Below are 19,756 nucleotides of genomic sequence, written 5' to 3'. Positions count from 1 at the left end.
AAAAGTGCACTGCTGTTCCTGCTAAGGTAAAAGCAAATTGCTTCTGTTTTTTCTATTAATCAAAATATGGGGCTAGGGAGTATATGCTGCTTACCAGGTTGCTCCAGCAAAAAGGCTCTATCAGGAACAGCAGCACAATGATTTTGCTTTTATTCTTCAAAACGTACATGTATTTTGTCCAACTAACCCAGGGAATTCAATGTAACTATGCAAAGAATTATCACTCTTAAATTTTTCAAGTGTGAAATTCCCTCATGAATGCAGTATTACTTTTAATTTATTGTTTTGGTATGCAAGTATAGGGTTAGCTTGCAGCTGATCCCGGGGATACTTGGAGACATAGTGCTCTCCCATGGCCAAGATATGAATGAAATGTACTAGCCAGTGACATACACTATGTTGTTTATAATATGTACATATTGTGTGTGTGTATGTATATATACATATATATATACACACACACACATATACACACACACACATATATAATATGTCTGAAACTCCCCTGAATGCACTCTGGACTAGTTTGTTCACACTGTTTATTAAAATATATAGACTGATAATCTGTACCTATTTTACATGGTTATATAGCAGTCTTTGGGCTATGTGATCAGTGGGGGGTAGAAAGACTCCTAGGTGAAAAGGGAATCCTTGTACACTGTTGTGGGAGTATGAAATGGTATAGCCATTATGCAAAACAATGTGGAGATTCCTCAAAAAATTAAAAATAGAGCTACTTTATAATCCAGCAACCTAACTCATGGGTATATATATCAGGAAGAAACAAAATCTGTATTCAAAGAGAAACTTACATTCTCATGTTTATTGCAGCATTATTCACAATAGCCAAGGCATAGAAACAATCTAATGCCCTCCAATGGACGAATGAGTAAGTAAAATGTGGTATACACACACACACACACACACACACACACACACATACACACAGGAATATTATTTAGCCATAAAAAAGAATAAAATCTTGCCATTTGCAACCACATAGATGACCCTAGAGGGCATTTATGCTAAGTGAAATAAGCCCGAGAAAGACAAATAATGTATGGTATCACTTATATATGAAATCTAAAAAAAAAAAAAAAAGCCAATTTCATAGAAACAATAGAATAGTGGTTGCCAGGGGATGAGAGGAGGAAGAAATGGGGAGGTGTAGGTTAAGGGTATAAACCTTTAGCTATAAGATAAATAACTTCTGAACATCTCATGTACAGCATGGTGACTATAATTAATAATACAGCAGTATATACTTGAAAGTTGCTGAGAGTACATCTTGAGTGTTCCCAGCACACACACGTGAAAAGAGTTAATTATGAGGTGATGAACATGTTAATTACCTAGGTCTTGGTAATCATTCCATCATCATGTACATTTTAAATATATGCAGTTATGTTTTTCAATAATTTTTCAATTATTCCTTAGTAAAGATGGAAAAAAATAGAAAAAAAGTAAAGTATATATTAAGACTTAAATCTAAAAATAAATAAAAGATTCCCCTGGTACATTTTTGTTCTGAAAATGAAGGGCATCATATGCAATTGACGGAGGACCAAAGAAGCTCTATGTGGATATTCAGGGCCAATCTGAAGTTGCATTATGCTTTCTTGACCCCACTTTTGTGTATCCTTTTGCCCAAAAGAAATTTTTTTGAGTAAGCCTTGCTAGAATCTGGTGAATCTTTTCAATGATATGACCCAGTGTAATAGCTGCATAAGGGGAGAACCTCAAGAACTTCCTCTAGACTCTCTTTTACCCTAATAACCTTTATTCTATAGGTAAGGTTGTCACTAAAAATTCCTGCCATCAGAAGAATAACCAAAGCATGAGCCCAGGGTTTCCTAGGCCTATTTTATATTTTTTAAAAAGCAATTAAATTTACCTTAAATCTATTAATAATGGATTAAAAATTAGTATTAGCATTAACTCAGAGTTAGTGTATAGTATCTAACAACCCAAAAGTTTGGGATATACTCCTTTCCCCAGCACAGCCTCTGGTACCAACATTTATGTCATCAGGATTTTAATCCCAAGAAACAGAATTTTACTGTACTTAATTTAATCGAAAGGAAAATGGACAGAGATCTGAAGAGCTGGGCTTGGGAACTGGCAGGATTCAATGCTGATTCCAAGGCGAAGGAAGCAGAAACCACAACAATGGTTTCTTGGCAAGAGTTACCCTGGCAGGAGGTCAGTGCTGGTATGGAATAAATGTCAAACATTTTCAGGCTGTTTGTCTTGCTGCTCAAAATTCAAATTCCAAGGTGGAAGCCTGAAATAGAGTTTCTTATGTCATATTATTCTCTCTCGACTAGAGTGACAGAAGGATACCTAAAACTGTCCCAGTGGATTGTGTCTAATGGAATTTGATATTTCCTCAAGATGTATTTTTAGGAAGAGGAAATGAATGTATAACAGCCAACCCCCACACAAATAAACTAATTTGATACACAATTTTATATAATTCTATTAGTTAACTTATTTATTACAAATTCAAGACAAATAGTTTGGTGACTTGATCATTATGATTTAATCGATGCCTCCCTGTTGCTTTTCATCACATTTTCTAGTTTTGTTCTATAATTTCTCTTCCTTTCTTTTCTGCTCTTTAAGTTCTCCTCAAAAAAAAAAAAAAAAAGTTCTCCTCTGTCTTATTTTAGTATTCTATTCCTGAAAAGGGTTTAGAAGCTGACAAACGGAGCACATGTATTTATCTCCCGTCCTCCTTGAGATCCCAGTGAAATAAAAATGTATAAGTACCACAAACAAAACATAACTGATGAAAATTGGGTAGTAGTTGTCAGTGGGTGAAAGAGTTACAAAATGGTCTCAAGATACAAAGTGGAAGGGAGCAGAAGGTAAAAGGTGAAACAGGTAGAGAAAGCCACAGCTCTGGAGCTGCTGAGGACAATCTTCCCTTATGAACCCTGGAGTCCTTGCTCAGCATCTACAAGGGTAAAGGAGAGCAAGGAAATGAGGAAGTTGGCTGAAAAGAGGGGGAAACAAACAAAAGTCTGAACATGATAAATGTAACCACTCAACCCCCTAGTTAACTCCCTCACTCCTAAACAGGGAGCAGGGAGCAGGAGGAATACTTTAAACCACAATCCTTTAAAAAGGCTTTAAACGAACTTTCAACAGAAAGTTTAGGTTCCAGGTGCCCAGGTTGGTACCTCAAGCCTGATACTTCCAGCACAGAGGGCACAGCCGGATAGCTGGTTCCCTATGCTGTCACCCTAAAAGAAACCCAAGGAGATGGGACTTACCCACCTTATCCAGAGTTTTGAAATTCTTACCCAAAGAGGAAACTTGGAGAACAATCCCATTTCAACAACAATAGAGGAAACCCACACGAGAGATCCAGTCTTTCTTTCTTACATAGGAACTGACGTCTTTAGCATTGATGCTGATTGTCCCCTATTAACCACTATTCCTCATTTTCCATAGTTATAGGATCTTGACTTTTAGGAAATTATATGGCTGCTCAAAATAAAGATCATGTTTTTCAGTGGCCCTTGAAGCTAAAGAGGACATTGTGATGAAGTCCTTCCCAGTGGTATTTGTAGTCAAGAAAGGATGTGTTCATCGTTTTGGAAAGAGTATGCCATCCTTCCCCTATGCATCCTTCCTTCAGATAAAATACATATGTAAACTTGTAAAGTGGCCATTGTGGACAATGAGTGATCTTGGGAATGGTATCCATATACAGTGGAGCCACAAGATAAAAGAAACTGGGAATCTGACACCTTGGAGTGTCATTTCACTTCTGTATTTTTTTTCTTTTACTAGCAGCTAATTATCTAATGCCAACTAATATAACAATAACGAACAATAGCTACATAAAAGAGAAATATCAACATTAACAAAAGAAAAGAATTTTCTGGAGGAAAAAAATTCAGAGAAAACATGACAAAATTAATTAATATATTAAGAAATAATGGTACATACATAAAAGATAGTACATCCATAAAAGAGTTTTTATGAAAGGATAAGTAAAAAACCAAGAGCTATCAAAGCCTTAAAAATAGGATTTCTCCTACCCACAAGAAAATCAATAAAATACAGAAAAATAATGCCATACAAAATATCCAAATTTTAGAATAAAAAGGCAAAGAGAATAAAAGTGAAAAAAATAGGGATAAAAAGGGACAAATCTAGGCCTACATTTAATAAGCAAGAATCATAGAAAAAATAAAAGTAAACATTAAAAAATAAAAGACAAGTAGCTAAATCAGAGGAAAAATGTGAATACTCGGTTGACAAGTTCCACTAGAGAGCCCCATGAAATGTCAGAACAGAAAAGATTTTTTAAAAATCCAAAAAATGCTTGAGTTGAAAAAAAAAAAAAAACAGATCTGGACTATTCATTATGACCATTCGTAGATACCCGGTTCTTCTTTCACGGTAAGGTTAATGTTACCTGCTCCCTTAAAATTGAGCATGGCCATGTGACTTGTGGCCAGTGAAATAGGAGAGGAAATAATGGATATAATTTTGGATGAAGCCTTTAAAAGCTAATGTACAGGGACACAGCCCTTAAAAGCTAATGTACAGGGACACCTGGATGGCTCAGCGGTTGAGCGTCTGCCTTCAGCTCAGGGTGTGATGCCGGGGTCCTGGGATCAAGTCCCACATCGGTCTCCTCACAGGGAGCCTGCTTCTCCTTCTGCCTGTGTTTCTACCTCTCTCTGTGTGTCTCTCATGAATAAATAAATAATTTTTTTTAAAAGCTAATTTACAGTTTACTCCCTTCTCTCTGCCACAAACCCTTCTCAGGGTGGGGGATGGTGGTAATAATCTTCTCAGCATAGTTCTGCTACTGAAGATGGTATGGAGCAAAACCCAAGGCTGACCTGGGATGGTTACAAATTGCAATCAGGAGATAAACGTTGTCCTTTTAGGTCACTGAGATCTGAGGCTGTCACTGCAGATACAGATCTCATCACAAGGTCCTATCAAAAGAATGGAAATTGGCATTAGACTTCTCACCATTAACACTGGATGCCAGGGGAAAAAAATCAATACCTTCTAAACTGAGGAAATGATTGTTAACCTAGAATGCCCAACCCTGGCAAATGACCACAGGCAAAATAAAGTACATTGTCAGACATGAAAGAACTCAAAAACTTTACCTCACATATTCTCTCTTCGGATATTCCTTGGGGATGTGTTCAGTAAAACAAGAATGATTCAGGGTAATTTTCATCATGGAAGATTGTGATAATTGAGACGATTGAAGCGATGATTGAGATATCAGAAACACTTTGAGAACAATTGTGGTGGAGTAGTTAAGATGTACTGGTTCCCCTAGAGGATTATCATTTGCTTCTTTGCAGGCTGAGATATTCTGTAACACTTTTCTCTAGAACAAAGTCAGAGGGGGCACTCTAAATCTTATTAAGTCAGTATTATCATTCAAACTATAACTGTATCCCCTCCCACCTCACCAATTCTAGGTGAGGCTGGGAGAGGAAGAACTGCATATGGAAGACAGTTTGAGGAGCCTCTAGCCATCCTGCCATTCATTCAGTTAATTCAATAAACATTTCTGAGTATATGCTATATACTAATCCCTGCACTATTCCAGAGAATTGAGAGAAAAATAAAACAGTCTCTGCTTTCAAAAAGCTCACAACTTTCAGGAGAGATTAACTCCTATAAACCAAGATCCATGCAAAGTGATACGTATATCATATAATTGGTCTAAAAGGAAGGAGTAGAGAGAGGGAAAGATTAATTCTGTGTGATGAAAGGTGGGTGCTCTAGAATCCTGAAAGTTTTCAGAAGGCCCTGAATGTATAAATAAAGTTGCAACTGAAGCTGGCATCCTCTGGTTGTAGGAAATAATCAGGTTCCTTTTTTGCTCAAGCCAATTTGAGGTTTTCTGCCACTTGCAAACAAATTTCTCTAACTGAATTCCCTAGCTCTAAGAAATATTATATTAAGCAGAAGGAAAAAGAGAATTAGTCAAGGAACTACCAGTGCAAAAACAGCAAGTAAGACGAATAAATCCAAAGAGGCAAGAAGAAGCCACCAAGAAAGCCAAACTAGGGAGAGCCTCATGTAAGGAAAATGGTGCATGGAATTCACAGACCTCTAAACAAAAAAAAGCAGCAGGGAGTGAAACAGAATTCACACAGGTCACAAAGGAGCTGCGTTAAGATGATGTTTGATAAGTAGGAGATGAATGTATGAGGACAGAACAGGCCTTACTGCTGTGGGGAATCATGTGGAGCCCAGTTTATGGGGAGTCACGGTGATCAATTGCATGCATGATGTAAACTTACTTGGTGGAAATAATTTCGTAATTTGGTGCAACAAATTAGATGTTAGAATGAAAAGTGTGGTTATGGCTATGTTTGTACTCTAAAGAGAATCAATTTGTGGCTAATAGAATGACTTGTGTACGCAGTATTGCTGGCTCACTCTCCTACATTGTGTGACAGTAAGCACTGAATAAAAGCCTCACTTTCCAGCGCATCTATATTTGAGCAGTAAGAAGCAACAATCGTCACTCTCTTGCCCTCTATACATATGAGAGAATGGGCAAAAAAGCTCAACTTCCTTGCATTTCCATGTGAAAGACATGATGGAATGATGCATTGAGATTAATAGGCTGACATTTAGTCAATGTAAATATAAAAACCTGCGTTTATTTTTAAATTAATAATAATAAGACAGGATGCAGAAGACTCTATGAAAGAGGTCTTGAGTTTTTAGCTTACCGCAATTCAAAACTGGGTTATCTTGCTGGAAATAGGAGTGGGAAATATATTTATGGAGGGCAGGGAAAAGATGGGTCTGCTTGCAACAGAGGCTGAGGAAGAAGGGAATGAATGACTTTTCTAGGGGCATAAGGTGGCATCAAGCCACCGGGGTCCCAAAGCCAAGCTGAGCGCATTTCCATCAGCTCCGCGGACAACAAGGAAATGTAGCAAAATGTGAAGAATGCAGTGCCATGAAGGAAGCGACTCGGGGAGGCAAACTTGGAACAGTTGAACCAATTTCTGGTCTAACTTTCTTTCCAAAGCTGCCCTGGTGGGGAGCCTGCTAGGTCAGGAGGGCGCGCTCCGCCCCCGGGAGGCTCCGCTCCCCCAGGCCCCGCCCCCGTCCCGAGAACTCTGGAGCTCGCCCAATCCCGAGCCCCGCTTTCGCCTAGCCCCGCCCCCGCCCGGCCTGCCCCGCCCCCTCGTAACCCGGGCGACGCTCCCGCGTCCCGCGTCCCGCGTCCAGGAGCCGGGTCCCCTGGCACCGCTGGAGGAGGGACGGCCCCGCGCCGGCCCTGGCCGCGGCCGGAGGGGGACACACTCCCGCCCAACGCAGAGCCGGAACGGTCCGCGGGCCAGTCCACCGAGGTTGGTGACGCTGGGGCGAGGCTCGGGCAGGACTTTCCCAGCTCCTAGGAGAGGCCCGCACTGTGTAGACTCGGTCTCAAGCGTCCTGAGCCCAGGCCCGCGCCCCGAACCTCGAGAGATGAATAGAAATAGGAGCGGGAAAGGCGCTTTCCTGCTTCCCAGTCCACCTGACCCCCTGAGGGCAGTGGGAGAGTCAACAGGCGGAGGACTAAATCATTAGGACCTCTGGCGCTAGGTAGGAGCAGAAAGGGAACTGAAATGCCCTCGGTTAGGGTAAAGATAACTGCCTCTCAAGTTTGAGGGATCAAGTTGTTATCCCTTAGGTCACGTTCGTACTGGAATATATACGTACATATACGTAATTCGGATTTATCAGCATTTCACTGAATTAGTGATTAGTTTCTCCTATAGGGATTACACTCTGGCATTTAAAAAAAAAAGTACATTTAAACACCTAGTAGGTACTTGGTATTATTTGTATGAAGGAATCTTATTTCACAATCTGGGACAGGAAGGGGAGGTATTCTATTAACTAATTTTTAACTGTTTTCCTCTCTCCTTTGCTACTATTATTACTACTGATTTTCAGGCTGAAGTCCATAAGCCTTGGAGAGACCTTCAGCAGTGATCTCCAAAAGTAAGTCAACTGAACCACGACCTGCCTTCACTTCTTTTCCTGCTTTATATTTTGATTTAACCATCAATCAATGTCAGTGGTTAGAAAATGTATGATTTCTATTTATTTTACTTAACAGCTTATCTAATTACCTACCCCTGCGTGCTAAAAGTGTCTCAAAGTTATGATTCAAGGGATAAACGTTTAGCGACTCTTTAAACTTCTTATTTTTGTTGTTTGTTCTTTTCAGGAACCATAATTACTGGTATTTCTTCCACAGTTTTCTTTAATCTTTCATAGTAAAAGAACTTATGGTGATAGTGTAAACAGTTTTAATTCTTATAAATGATTTTGTTGATGATAGTAAAATAATTTATTTTGAGCTTTCTTGATGACAAATAATACATTTGTTTTCGGTGGTTTGTTGGCTTTCTCACATCCCACAGTGATTGAATTCTAGAGATAGTAGTCAGCCTCGGACATAGTCACTCCCCAAGTAGCCTCTGTCTACACAGTGCTAGGCCAGCCCTTCCTCTGTTTCCTGAGGAGGGCATCTCTGAGGATAGTGGGCGGGAGGATTACTCTTTGAAGAATTTTACTTGGGGGCCAGAAATTTAAACTCTCACCGTGGGACACAGTCAACCTGACCCAGCACTCTTAAACCTTTCATCCTGTATTTCTCCATTCTCATTTGTCTTTGCATGTGGGGGCCAACCGTAAAACAAGAGCCAACCAGTAGATCAAAGAATCCACCAAATCTCTTCTGAATACCAACAGTGGAATGGCTTCAGGCAGCCTTTTGATCTTTGTCTCAGCTTTCCTGGTGCCACGTGTAGCACCGCCCACTTGCTGGTAACTGGGGGAGCTGCTTCTGGGTTCTCCTCACAGACTGCTTCACCCTCAGCTCCTGGAGCTAAACTCATTTTGGTACCAGCTAGAAGGGTGCCTCTCATTCTCCGTCTCCACTCACCTGGCTCAGAACCATTCTCCTCCTTTAATAGTACCCATCTTGTGTGATTTCCTCTGTGGTCTTGAGCCAAGAGAACCCAGATGCAGCGCCATTGTTCAGGATGTGTTCCATTTTGGCTTCAGACAGGCCTAGGATGATCATCCCAGAGCATTAATCCCATTTCCCATGGTAGAGCTCACCTAGTATTGCCTGGCCAACACCAGGAAAGTGATACGACTCATATTAACAAAGTAAAGGAAAAAAAAAAAACAAAAACAAAAACAAAAAAAACAAAGTAAAGGCTTTATTTACAGGTGTAATTTAAGCCAAAATGACAGGTCTCTAAGTATGCTTGCATTTTTTTCTCACTTTCCTCCTGGCTGCTTCTATATGCTGGAATGCATCAACTTCCTACTTTAAGAAAATTCAGCATAAATGAGACTGAATTTAGAAAGAAGATGGTGATTTTTAGATTAAAAAAATAATTTGTTGCAAGATCCCTTTAAGTATTTGATGCATTTCAAATATTATGTGCCATAAAATTCGGTTCACACATTACCTACTGTGTAAAACAAAATACCTTTATGTGGCCATGTATCATTTGTGAAAAAAAAATCCCTTTTCCCAACAGGCATAAGCAAGGTAGGATGTGGGGTTTAAAGTAGGGAGGGAGCCTGTTCAACTTCTACCCTAACTCTGAGCTTCAACCTTCCAACATAGATTGGTTGGGGGCTATTTATTCCAACATTCAGTTAATAACTTTTTTCCCACTTTATCATTCAGCTCTGACCACCCCACATTTGGAGTTTGTGCCTTGAGGCTTGCCAGCAGGGCTTGCAATACTTACATTAAACTAAATTTAAGAGTAAAGGTGCTCCTGCTGCTAATGTTCTCAGATCAGAGGAGAGCAAAATGAAGGAACTGGCAGCTGAAACTTTAATGGTTGGAAACGACTCAGATATTGAAAAAAAATCACAGTTCATATGTGTGACAAAGAAGACATGTTCCTCTCCATGTATAACATTTGCATTTGATTTCATTAGATGCTTGTATTTCCTAACAAAAATTATCTAACCCAAGTAAACGTCAAAAAAGAATACATTTTACATCATAGACAGGTGACCCAACTTCGGGGGGGGGCTTTTATACACCTTGTTGGCTGGATTGAGCTCTGGGGTTTGGTCCTTCTTTCTGTATACAAGCACCTCAGTCTTTCTAGTAGTTGGAGAAATTACAAGTACTGTGTCCTCATTTTGAAACTCCTTGGTGAACCCTTTAAGGGCCTTGCAATTGTGTAGAAATCACCTATGCCAAAATGCCCTTGGCAAGCAAAGTGGGGCTCTCAGAACAGACCTAATTCATTGGGGATGAAATGCCCCAATTGAAGCAAATACAGTCATTGTTTTCTTCTGTCCATTTAGAAATCCACTAGAGATAGACAGATGAGGGTTAAGAACTGAGATTACTCAAATTTGCTGTGTAACATCAGAGGACTTTGGAACGTAGACTCTTCATAGTTTCTCTGAAATAGGCTTATGGGAGATGCATTTGAGAGAGCCTTTGGTATCCTTTCAAGCCTGTACGTGAGATCTATCTGTGTGGACCATAACTTCTTACCACTCGTTCTGCATAAAGTTGTCATTTAGTAAGTCCTGGTTTCCAGGTAACTGAACTATTTAATATAACATCTTATTAGAAAAACAGATTTTTTTAATTACAAAAGAAGTCACTATATCATGAAGTTATAAAGTAGGAGAGGACTAATATTTGCTGTTCAGACGGTGTGCTTTAAAGCTTTATATAAGAGTAAGTAGACATTGTTTCATGGATCATATCATGTCCTGATAATCTGGGTAATACTAGGATTCCATTGTGTGTAAAACATAGCACTGATTTGCATTAGAATTTTCTCTTTAATTACACAAAAAATATTTTCATAATATATTCAAGGCCCAGGTTGATAGTGCTTTACCCAGAGTCACACAGGTAGTAAATACTGGAAGTAAGTGATTTGAAACCTAAAACAAACCTTTCAGTTGCTTGATGAAACTAAGGGTAGAGGTCAAAGCTAGTGCACGTGATGATGGAATCAAGGAGCTCTGGCTTTTTGGATGCCTCTCTAACAGTAGAAGTGTGCTTTGTTTTGCATCTGAAAGCCCTTATAGCATGTGACAATATTTTCATTCTAAGTCCACAGACATTATGTTCACAATTCCTTCTACTTGGGATAAATTTTAGATAATTTGATTTTACAGAATCCCCTTCATTTTACTCAGTAACCTTCCCCACTGTGACATACTTCATTTCCTCAAAATGGCCACAACAGTATCTTCCATCCCACATTGTCTTTATACAATGTGAAGTCAGTGTTCTTCCATCAGTAGGTGAATCTATGTTTGTTAGCCTAGACTGTGAACAGGTCTTTTATCCTGTAGAAGGGATGCTATGTGACTTCTAAGGCTGGACTGTGAAAGTGGATATAGTTTCCACCTGGCTTTTCTTTGGCATATTTGCCTTTGGAGGACTGAGCCACCACATGAGAAATCTGAGATTGCCATTCTGTGAGGAAGTCCAAGGCCTATGAGGTGGCCACATGTAGTGTTCTAGCAAACAGCCCAGTTAAGATCCCAGTTAATAGTATCAACTACCAGATATAAGAGATAAGACACTTACAGATGATTCCTGACCTCACCCCCCACCATTGAGTTATCCCCAAGCTTCTGAGTCTTTGTAGAAGAGGCTCCAGTCATAATGATACAGAGAAAAGCCATCCTGATGTGCCCTGTCCTAATTCCTGACCCACAAAAAGTGTGAAAGATAATAAAATATTGTTGTTTTAAACAATCTTTTCTGGACCTCTATATTTTGAAGTGATTTGTTTCACTATGGTAGCTGTGTGTCTCTTGGGGCAGCTGTCTGCTTGTTGAGAATCAGTCTTAGCAGCCATCACTTCTAAGGCAAAGCCTTTATTTGTGAGTGAGAAAGTTTTTAGAAAACAGCAAAGTATGAGCAATTTTCAATTATTGATTGTAACAGGAAAGCAAAGCATGAGCATTTGAAATCCATGGCTGTCCTAAAAATCTTCACTCTTTAATTGCAACCATGTCCCTTAACAAAACTCATACCAAAGCTCCTGATTGTCTGAATCTTCATTCATTTATCAGATTTTCTCCTTATCCACTTGGTAGTAGAGATGCAGACAAGTAATAAATTGGCCAAAAGGCAGATGGTAGAAGAAAATAATGAGAAGCAACCTGCAGAATCCACTCACTGAGTATCATTCCTGAATAACAGAGCTATAGCTTTACACACAGAGGCATTCTCAGCTCAGATGACAGACTGTGGATCTCTAATAATGTCTTAAAGGATTCTCTGAAAGATTCATTCTTTAAAATACTGTTTCTGGGTTTTTTGTTTTGTTTTGGTTTTTGTAGTGTAAAATGACCACCCTGCCCCCACTGCCCGTGATACGCCCAAAGCTTACATCTTTAGCCAGAAAGAAGCTGCCATGTTCCCCCAGCACAATTCCAAGGTACGTGACCCTGGTTTTCATTTCTTTTCCTACAGAATGAATTTCTTGCAGTAAGAAATGTCAATAGCACATCTCAGCAAAGGAAATTGTTCAAAGACAAACGTATATTGTTACGTTCAGAATATTCAAATTTGCTGTTTCAAAGGATCAATGAACCTCATTCAAGTATTAAGAATTTATTTATTTATCAAGCTAGTACCCATTTGATTGTTTTATTACCTGTTCTAATTACATCATGGTCCTATAAAACTTTGGAGATATATTTCCTTTTTAAAACGTGGGTGGAGAATTGAAAGCAGAGACTTTAGGAGTGAAAGGTGGACAGCTTCTAATCTGCAAGGTCCTGAGGGCTAATTTCTGATTTGGAGGAAAGAGGACACAGTCTTACTACTAGTGTGAGCTGGCAGGCCAGGTTTAGGTACTGAAATGATCCCGAGGCTATAAATGCAGCATCACACTGCTGCTACACTAAACGGCTGCTGAGCTGCTGGAGTTGCTGCCCAGAAACCACAGGACAGAGGACAATGAATTTTTTCATAATATTAATGAGGATTGTATTATTCAGAAATTGCCCATTTATGGTTTTATTGAGTTATAGTGATGCACATATTATTTATCTATATAAATAATTTGCATATGTAGGTTTGATTATTTTCTATATATGCCAACTTTTCACTTCAGGCAAGGCATAATGATCAAAGTATTATGAGACTACTTTGTTTTGAGAAGAATAGTATTTCTGGGAAAGACCAAAGTCCCTGGACCAAAATAAATGCATACAGCTAAACTAACATAAAAGTTCCCTTATAACAGCAAATCAAAGTTTCTTCTCAGAAAATTTGAAAAACAGATTTTTTGATACATGCATAATTCAGGATATATATATATATATATATATATATATATATTTATGTTCTTATTTTCAATTTTACTTTTGAATAATGTGGAACATTTACAAAGTCTGAAAAAGCTTGTTCTTCCTGCCTTTTATAAAACACTTGAGATTCCATTTTCTTTTCAACACCAGCAAAAACGCAGCCCAATCTCGTATCTCTAAAATAAGATGGATTTTAAAGAAAACTATTTCTTGTATTCATTTTATTGAAGAAAAGCATTTTTTCATAACCACTTAAGGCAGAGTTTTGTATCAAGATTTTCCATTAGCTTCTGAATAAAAACAGATGCTTGTTTATTCACATCTTCCCATTGTTATGAGATGTTAGTATTATGCTTGTTTTTAAAGGTGTGAGGGAGAGTGAAGAATAAATATGCTACCGGTGTAATAGATTTCTCAGTAAAGTCTCCTTAAAATCACTTTTTAAAAATAATAAGTTGAATTTTATGTGTGATTTAAAAACTCAAACATTTCACAGCAAAATTTGGTAATATTTGGAACAAATAAATATGATGTGTTTGTATCAAGCAGGTGTTCTTAGTTCAAAATCTTGCACCAAACAGAATATGACTTCTGTATTGGAAAATTATAATGTAAAGCAACATGAGCAAAATGGAAGAGCTTATAAGCTTTGAGGAGAAAATTCCATTTATTTAAGAATGCTGATTATTTTAATGTGTTGGTGTTTTGTTTGCACACTGAGTTTAAAATCCTTTCCTATCAACATTCAAGAAAATGAAAATTTGGAAGTTATTTTTTATTTGAATTCAATTAATTAACATATAATGTGTTATTGGTTTCAGAGGTAGAATTCAGTGATTAATCAGTTGTATATAATACCCAGTGCTCATCACATCACATGCCCTCCTTAATGCCCATCACCCAGTTACCCTATTCTCTCACGCCCCTCCCCTGAAAATTTGGAAATTATTAATCAACAACCTAACTCTATAGTTATTGTACAATATTTATTATATATGGTATTATACCTTAAATATTTCTGTTCTCCTGGTGGCATTTTATGTTTGGGAGCTTTTCAACTTGATAAAGCAGTGCTTTATTATTTCTTTCCATTTCATTTAGGTCTCAGTTGATCAAAGAAAAAGATGACATAGATCATTATCTGGAGGTGAATTTCAAAGGATTGTCAAAAGAGGAGGTTGCTGCGTAAGTATAACCTCTTAAAGGTACTTTAATATAAAGTTTGTTTCTTTTGTCTTGATACTTTATTGAAATTTCAATTTTCCTGTGCAGTACACTTTTTCATTGGAATGTGGCATTTAAAAATTAAAGCTCACATTAAATAGTGATAAGTCATGTCTATTGATCTTACACATATCAAAGTCTTTAATTTTATGGCTTTCAAAATTCTCATATTTACCAAGATATTATACTATCACATTTGCAATATTTTAGTTAAGTCTGTGCCATTAATTGCTTATTAACTTCCATTTTAAGGTGTGTTGCCTCCATGGGGGAGAAAAAAGCTTTTAAGAGAAAGATCATGTCTTTTTTTCCTAGTGATTTAAAACAAAAATGTTTTAAAACCCACCAAAACCCGCACAAAGAATGAATGGATCATAGCTTATTGGTTGCTATTTAAATAATTCTAAATTGTCTGGATTTATTTTATCAATGAGCAATATAAACTTTGCCATTTTATCACTAGTTAGAAACTAATTTATGATCTGAAAACAATATAAAAATCTATGTAGGTTAGTGAGAAATGAATAGAAACCTAAAATAATAGCTAAATAGATTTAACATTTCTTAGCTATAGACTTGGTTAACATCAGATCTTTAGATGCAAGCGTTGAAAAAGAAATATTATAATGCACACGCGTCTTATGGAACTCATTAAATGATTCAATTAAAGTATTTCATGCAATAAATGTTTTTAAAACATCCTCTCACTATTATCAAGTGTTATGGGAGTCCAGTGAAAGAGTTTTCTTTAGATTTTTTGGTACAGGTTTCATAGAGTCTAAAATTCCAAATCTCTTGATATGTTTCACTTTATTAGATGTTATCTTTGTCAATTTGCACATCACATGGAAAATTGGAATAGTTCATTCTGTCAGTAGCTACTTTATTTTATAGAGTCCTAAAATTTTTACATGACCTGTAATCACTGTCTTCCTTCGAACACTATTGACTGCCGTGTGTAGTATCTGGGACCTTTGGTTAAAGTTGTTCTGGTTGTTAATTTATTAACTTTCCATGATAACCTGTTGGATAAAATTAGAAGTTAATATTGTCTGATGATACTTAAAAGCAAAATATATGTGATATTTTCATTCTGACTAAAATATAATGATATCCAAATATCTGTAATTGGCTTAACAATTAAGAATTAAATATGGAATTAAATTTATTTTAACAAGCTAGAAATCCATATATAGCACTTGAAATCTGCTAAACTTTCAGTCTTCATTGGAGAAAACTTTGGTCTAAAACAATGCAAAACATGCTGATGGGTGTTCTCTTAATACTTTTTTCCATTAAGGATATTACCAAATTGATTTTTTTAACTTAATAAAGTTTTATCCCAAATTGATTTCAAATCCATAGTATGCTACAGAAAACAAATAGCACTGGGTAATTCTCCAGCCTTACAATTGCATTTTCCTTAAAGTTTTCTCAGCTGAATACTTTTTTAGACCAAAGCTAAAGCAAACCTTAATAGGAAGATAGCTTGTACTTAGCTCACTCTTCTGCTTTTGATTGATACATATTCTAAACTTTGCCACAGACAAACTAATTGAATAGCATGTAAAGGAGAAAACTGATGAATAATTTCAGCACTCCCAGCAATACTCAGCAGGTGCCATGAGGAATTATGCATATTCTGTTGACCAAGGAACCACTACGTAAAACTTTTTATTAGTCAGTCAACTCTAGAAAGATAAATTGGTCAGTCAACTCTAGAAAGATAAATTGGTCAGCAAGCATTTAAGTGCTACTTTATATCTAATACTAGGTTTTTCACAGTGGGAGAGACAGTGATAACGTATTGTAAAATATTTGGCTCCATCCTTGTCTCTGTTTGAGACAATAAGATTCATGAACAGAAAACAAATATGTAATGAATGAGTGCTGATTATATTGTGAAGTGCAGCCTTGAGGTCTAGAGGAAATCAGGGAAAACTAAAGTGGTAGGATGAAAGCTGCCAAGGAAGACAGATTCTAAGTTTGGCTTTCAGTTTGGTAGCATTATAAAGTTACCCATCCAGTACTTCACAGATCCCAAGTATAAAAGCAGGAGAAATTGATGAATCAAATTTTCAACCAGACAAAAGCAATATCTAAGATTAAGTCTCTCTATATACTGCTTTTTTCTTCTCTAAGATGGTAATATACATATTCCTTATATATGGCATGATTATATATACATATATATATGTTCATTATATAATTCATACACACTAGCTGTGATATCCCATAATATGTATGTGCTCTCTGTCTAGTCCCAAAATAACCCATCATCATCTGACCCAAAATATACCAATTTACTTATATGTAGACTCACACTCTGTGACTTTCCTTCTATCATGATTGGTAGAGAGTTCCTATTCTCATCTAAGGATGATGCCTCTGCTTGTGCTCTAGCTACCATCCCCTCTTATTTGTTCCAAGTCTTTATCCTGCATTTAAACATATTTTTCTTCTACATCATCATTTTCCCTTTCTACTGGATCAATCTCACTAGCATTCATATTTTCTGTAGTATTTTCCTTGATTTCTTATCCCCCTCCAGGTTCCATCCCATTTTCTTGTACCTTTCATAGCAACCAGATGCACTGTCTCGATATTTGCAACCACTCTTACATCGATTGACTCAAAAGAGGTTTCTAGTCCCAGAAGTCACAGAAATCTCTCTGTTTAGAATGACTAAAATCTCCATTTTTACCATGTATAATGACTGCATTTCTGTACTCATTTTACTTGATGTCTTCACAACATTTGGTAAGAGTTGAGCATTTTCTCATTGGTCATTCTGAACCCGTGGCTTCCAGGATGCCATGTTCTGTGGTTTTTCTCCAGACTCTGACTGTGCTCTTAGTCTCCTCTTTCCTGACTGGCTTTTTCTTTTTAAACTCTCAGTGGTGGGTTGTCCTAGGGCTGAGTCTTAGGCCCTCTATTCCCTGCGACTCTCTCCCCGGATCCAGTCTTTAAGTTTTAAGTACTAAAATACCCTGATGCCTACCACATTTGTAAATCAAGCCCTGAGCTCTCCATTAAGCTCCAAATTTTTATATCCAACTGCCTCCTTTATATATCTACATGGATATTTAATAGACATTCCAAAGTTAATCTGGCCACAAACTGGACTCTTGATTTACCTCTACTTTCCCTCACCTCCCCCACCCAATAATTATCCCCAGTCTTTCCTCAGTTCAGTAAATGGCACTAAGGCAGCCTTGAGTTGCACCCTGACTTCACCGCTTCCCCCATCTAATCCATCACTATGTCCTATCATATAGAAGTTCTAAATATATCCTGTGTTCATCTACTTCCCTTCATTGCATAGCCACCATCATCCCTTGCCAAGATCACTAGAATAGTCTCCCAAATGCTCTTCTCATATCCCCTTGAACTCTGCCAAAATTCAGCACCCAGAGTCATCTTTTGAAAAAAAAATTAGATCATAACACTCACCTGCTTAATACGCACTGAGAGCTTCCCATTGTTCTTATGGTAAACTCTAAGGCTTATCATGGTTTGGACTTTGCTGTGCCTCATTTGGACTTCCATGACCTCTCTGATTTTATCTCATTTTATCCCATTTTCCCCACCACTCACTTCATTGTGGCCTAATTGCTGACACTTTCTTGTCATGCGGGTGTCACCTTGAATGTGACCTCTTCAGTCTGCCATTCCCTGACCTCATAATCCAGTAGCCCTCATCCCACCTCTACTTACTCTATTTCTGCTATAACTTGCTCCCCCTCTTGCATTGCGAGTCTGCATGTCAGCTGTCTTCATCCCCAGCAGAATGGATCTGCACAGGACCAGGGGCGTGTCTCTGTGTGTCCTGCCACATGGACGGAGCTCAACACTGGCAAGTTAAATGAATGAATGAGTGAAATAAGTGTCAGATTGACACCATGAAATAGGTATCCTGCTATGACTATTCTTTGCTTACAATATTTTAAGGTCAGTGTTGTATGTGACTGGTTTGAGTATTGAATCAAAGCAGTTTAACTTCTCAAAGGTATTTTATGTACACAAGTAGGGGTATAAAATTTAAAGGAGGAGTTGAGCAGGACAAGCTAGGGTAGTTGTTCCTGAAATGGCTGAATCCATTGATGGGGGATCATTTTACTTTGGAATGGGTAAAGTAGTTCAAAAGCAAAGGGCTTCTGGGTTTTTTATCATCTACAGTTACAGAATAATTTCAGTATGCTTCATTACTTCTTAAGAGACTGGGTTATTTCTGTGCCTAGTAGATACATCTCCCCCAATTTTGTACTCATGTACAATATAATTGACACTGACAATTTGATTTTTCTTAGGTAAATCTTCAAATAGGTCATCGATGGTATTTGACCTTTAACAACTAAAGAAGATCCTGTTGTGGTTTTATACTTTATTTTTTTATTCTGAATACTGTATTCAGAATACAGTATTTTTAAAAGGATTGAAAGTATCACTTATTATCATATTGTAATTGCTTCGAGTAGCTAAGTAATGAAAGTATCATTTGTAGATTCAGATACAAATTTCTGGGGGGCAGTTTTTACAGCTTCAGCTATGTATATGAGGATACAAATAAACAAAATCATCAAGGGACAGAGAATGCTAATCTGCTCAGTATTACTTTCTGCTTCAGATATCATGTTCTATTATGTGGAAGAATAGATTTGGTTCAAAACTGTGTACAGTGCTCGCTTCGGCAGCACATATACAAAACTGTGTGCATCTCCAAGATATTGCTTTCTTGCAGAGCATCTTTCCAGCATCATCAGTTGCAGTGTGCTAAGCATCACTTTGTCAGCACAGTGGCGATTAGAACTGTCAGTTACCATATTCAATAAGTTTGGGTCATAAAGAAACAAAGAGCCATTTATTTTCATATCTCTTAAAGCCCTTCTCCCCTTCCTCATTTTGAATTGTCTTCTACTTAGGCAGTTAAAGTAAATGGGCGTTTTCCCAGCACTAAGTTTTCATCTTGAGTTTATTTCAAAATTGTCTGGAACCAAAGGTGCTTTTATGAACCACAGATATTCTTGTTATAAGCAAATTTAGCACCTGGATCTGCACCTTGGCCAGGTAATCAGAATATATGGAAGAGGAGGGAGACATTTATTCAGGAGGTATTTCATGATAATCCTGTGGGAAATTGGGTCTCTTCACGTGTGCTGTTCCTCTGCTTCATTTATCTTGTTTACTTTTA

The 19,756-nt window shown here is 37.6% G+C and overlaps 1 protein-coding gene and 1 long non-coding RNA gene across 9 annotated transcripts in view; one reads left to right on the top strand and one right to left on the bottom strand.

Annotated features, from left to right (window-relative positions):
• Positions 1–2,075: 2,075 nt before the first annotated feature.
• LOC112654470 (uncharacterized) lies at positions 2,076–18,177 on the bottom strand. 3 transcript variants are annotated; one of them, XR_003133052.3, is made up of 6 exons: positions 18,019–18,177; positions 14,349–15,587; positions 8,954–9,081; positions 5,145–5,374; positions 4,866–4,964; positions 2,076–2,959 (listed from the first exon to the last, which is right to left on the bottom strand). It is a non-coding gene; the product is annotated as an uncharacterized LOC112654470 (long non-coding RNA). The 3 variants fall into 3 exon arrangements; XR_004804921.2 differs by lacking the exon at positions 2,076–2,959 and adding an exon at positions 9,780–9,866 and having other exon boundaries at positions 4,106–4,964; XR_003133051.3 differs by lacking the exon at positions 2,076–2,959 and having other exon boundaries at positions 4,106–4,964.
• Positions 7,233–19,756, top strand: part of TTC29 (tetratricopeptide repeat domain 29) — a 245,925-nt gene continuing 233,401 nt past the window's right edge. For 4 of the 6 annotated variants that reach the window (XM_025439028.2, XM_025439030.3, XM_025439031.2 and 1 more), the window contains exons 1-4: positions 7,233–7,367; positions 7,957–8,004; positions 12,367–12,464; positions 14,443–14,526. In XM_025439028.2, coding sequence (XP_025294813.1) covers positions 12,373–12,464; positions 14,443–14,526 — 176 coding nt within the window. In that variant the 5' untranslated portion in view covers positions 7,233–7,367; positions 7,957–8,004; positions 12,367–12,372. Of the gene's footprint in view, positions 7,368–7,429; positions 7,603–7,956; positions 8,005–12,366; positions 12,465–14,442; positions 14,527–19,756 lie in introns of those variants that run through there. The other 2 variants (XM_025439029.3, XM_049094169.1) reach the window with 2 other exon arrangements.

This window comes from Canis lupus, chromosome 15 (assembly GCF_003254725.2).
Source record: "Canis lupus dingo isolate Sandy chromosome 15, ASM325472v2, whole genome shotgun sequence".
Lineage (NCBI taxonomy): Eukaryota > Metazoa > Chordata > Mammalia > Carnivora > Canidae > Canis > Canis lupus.
The sequence above is the reverse complement of the archived record's forward strand: the minus strand, read 5'-3'. Positions and strand labels throughout refer to the sequence as shown.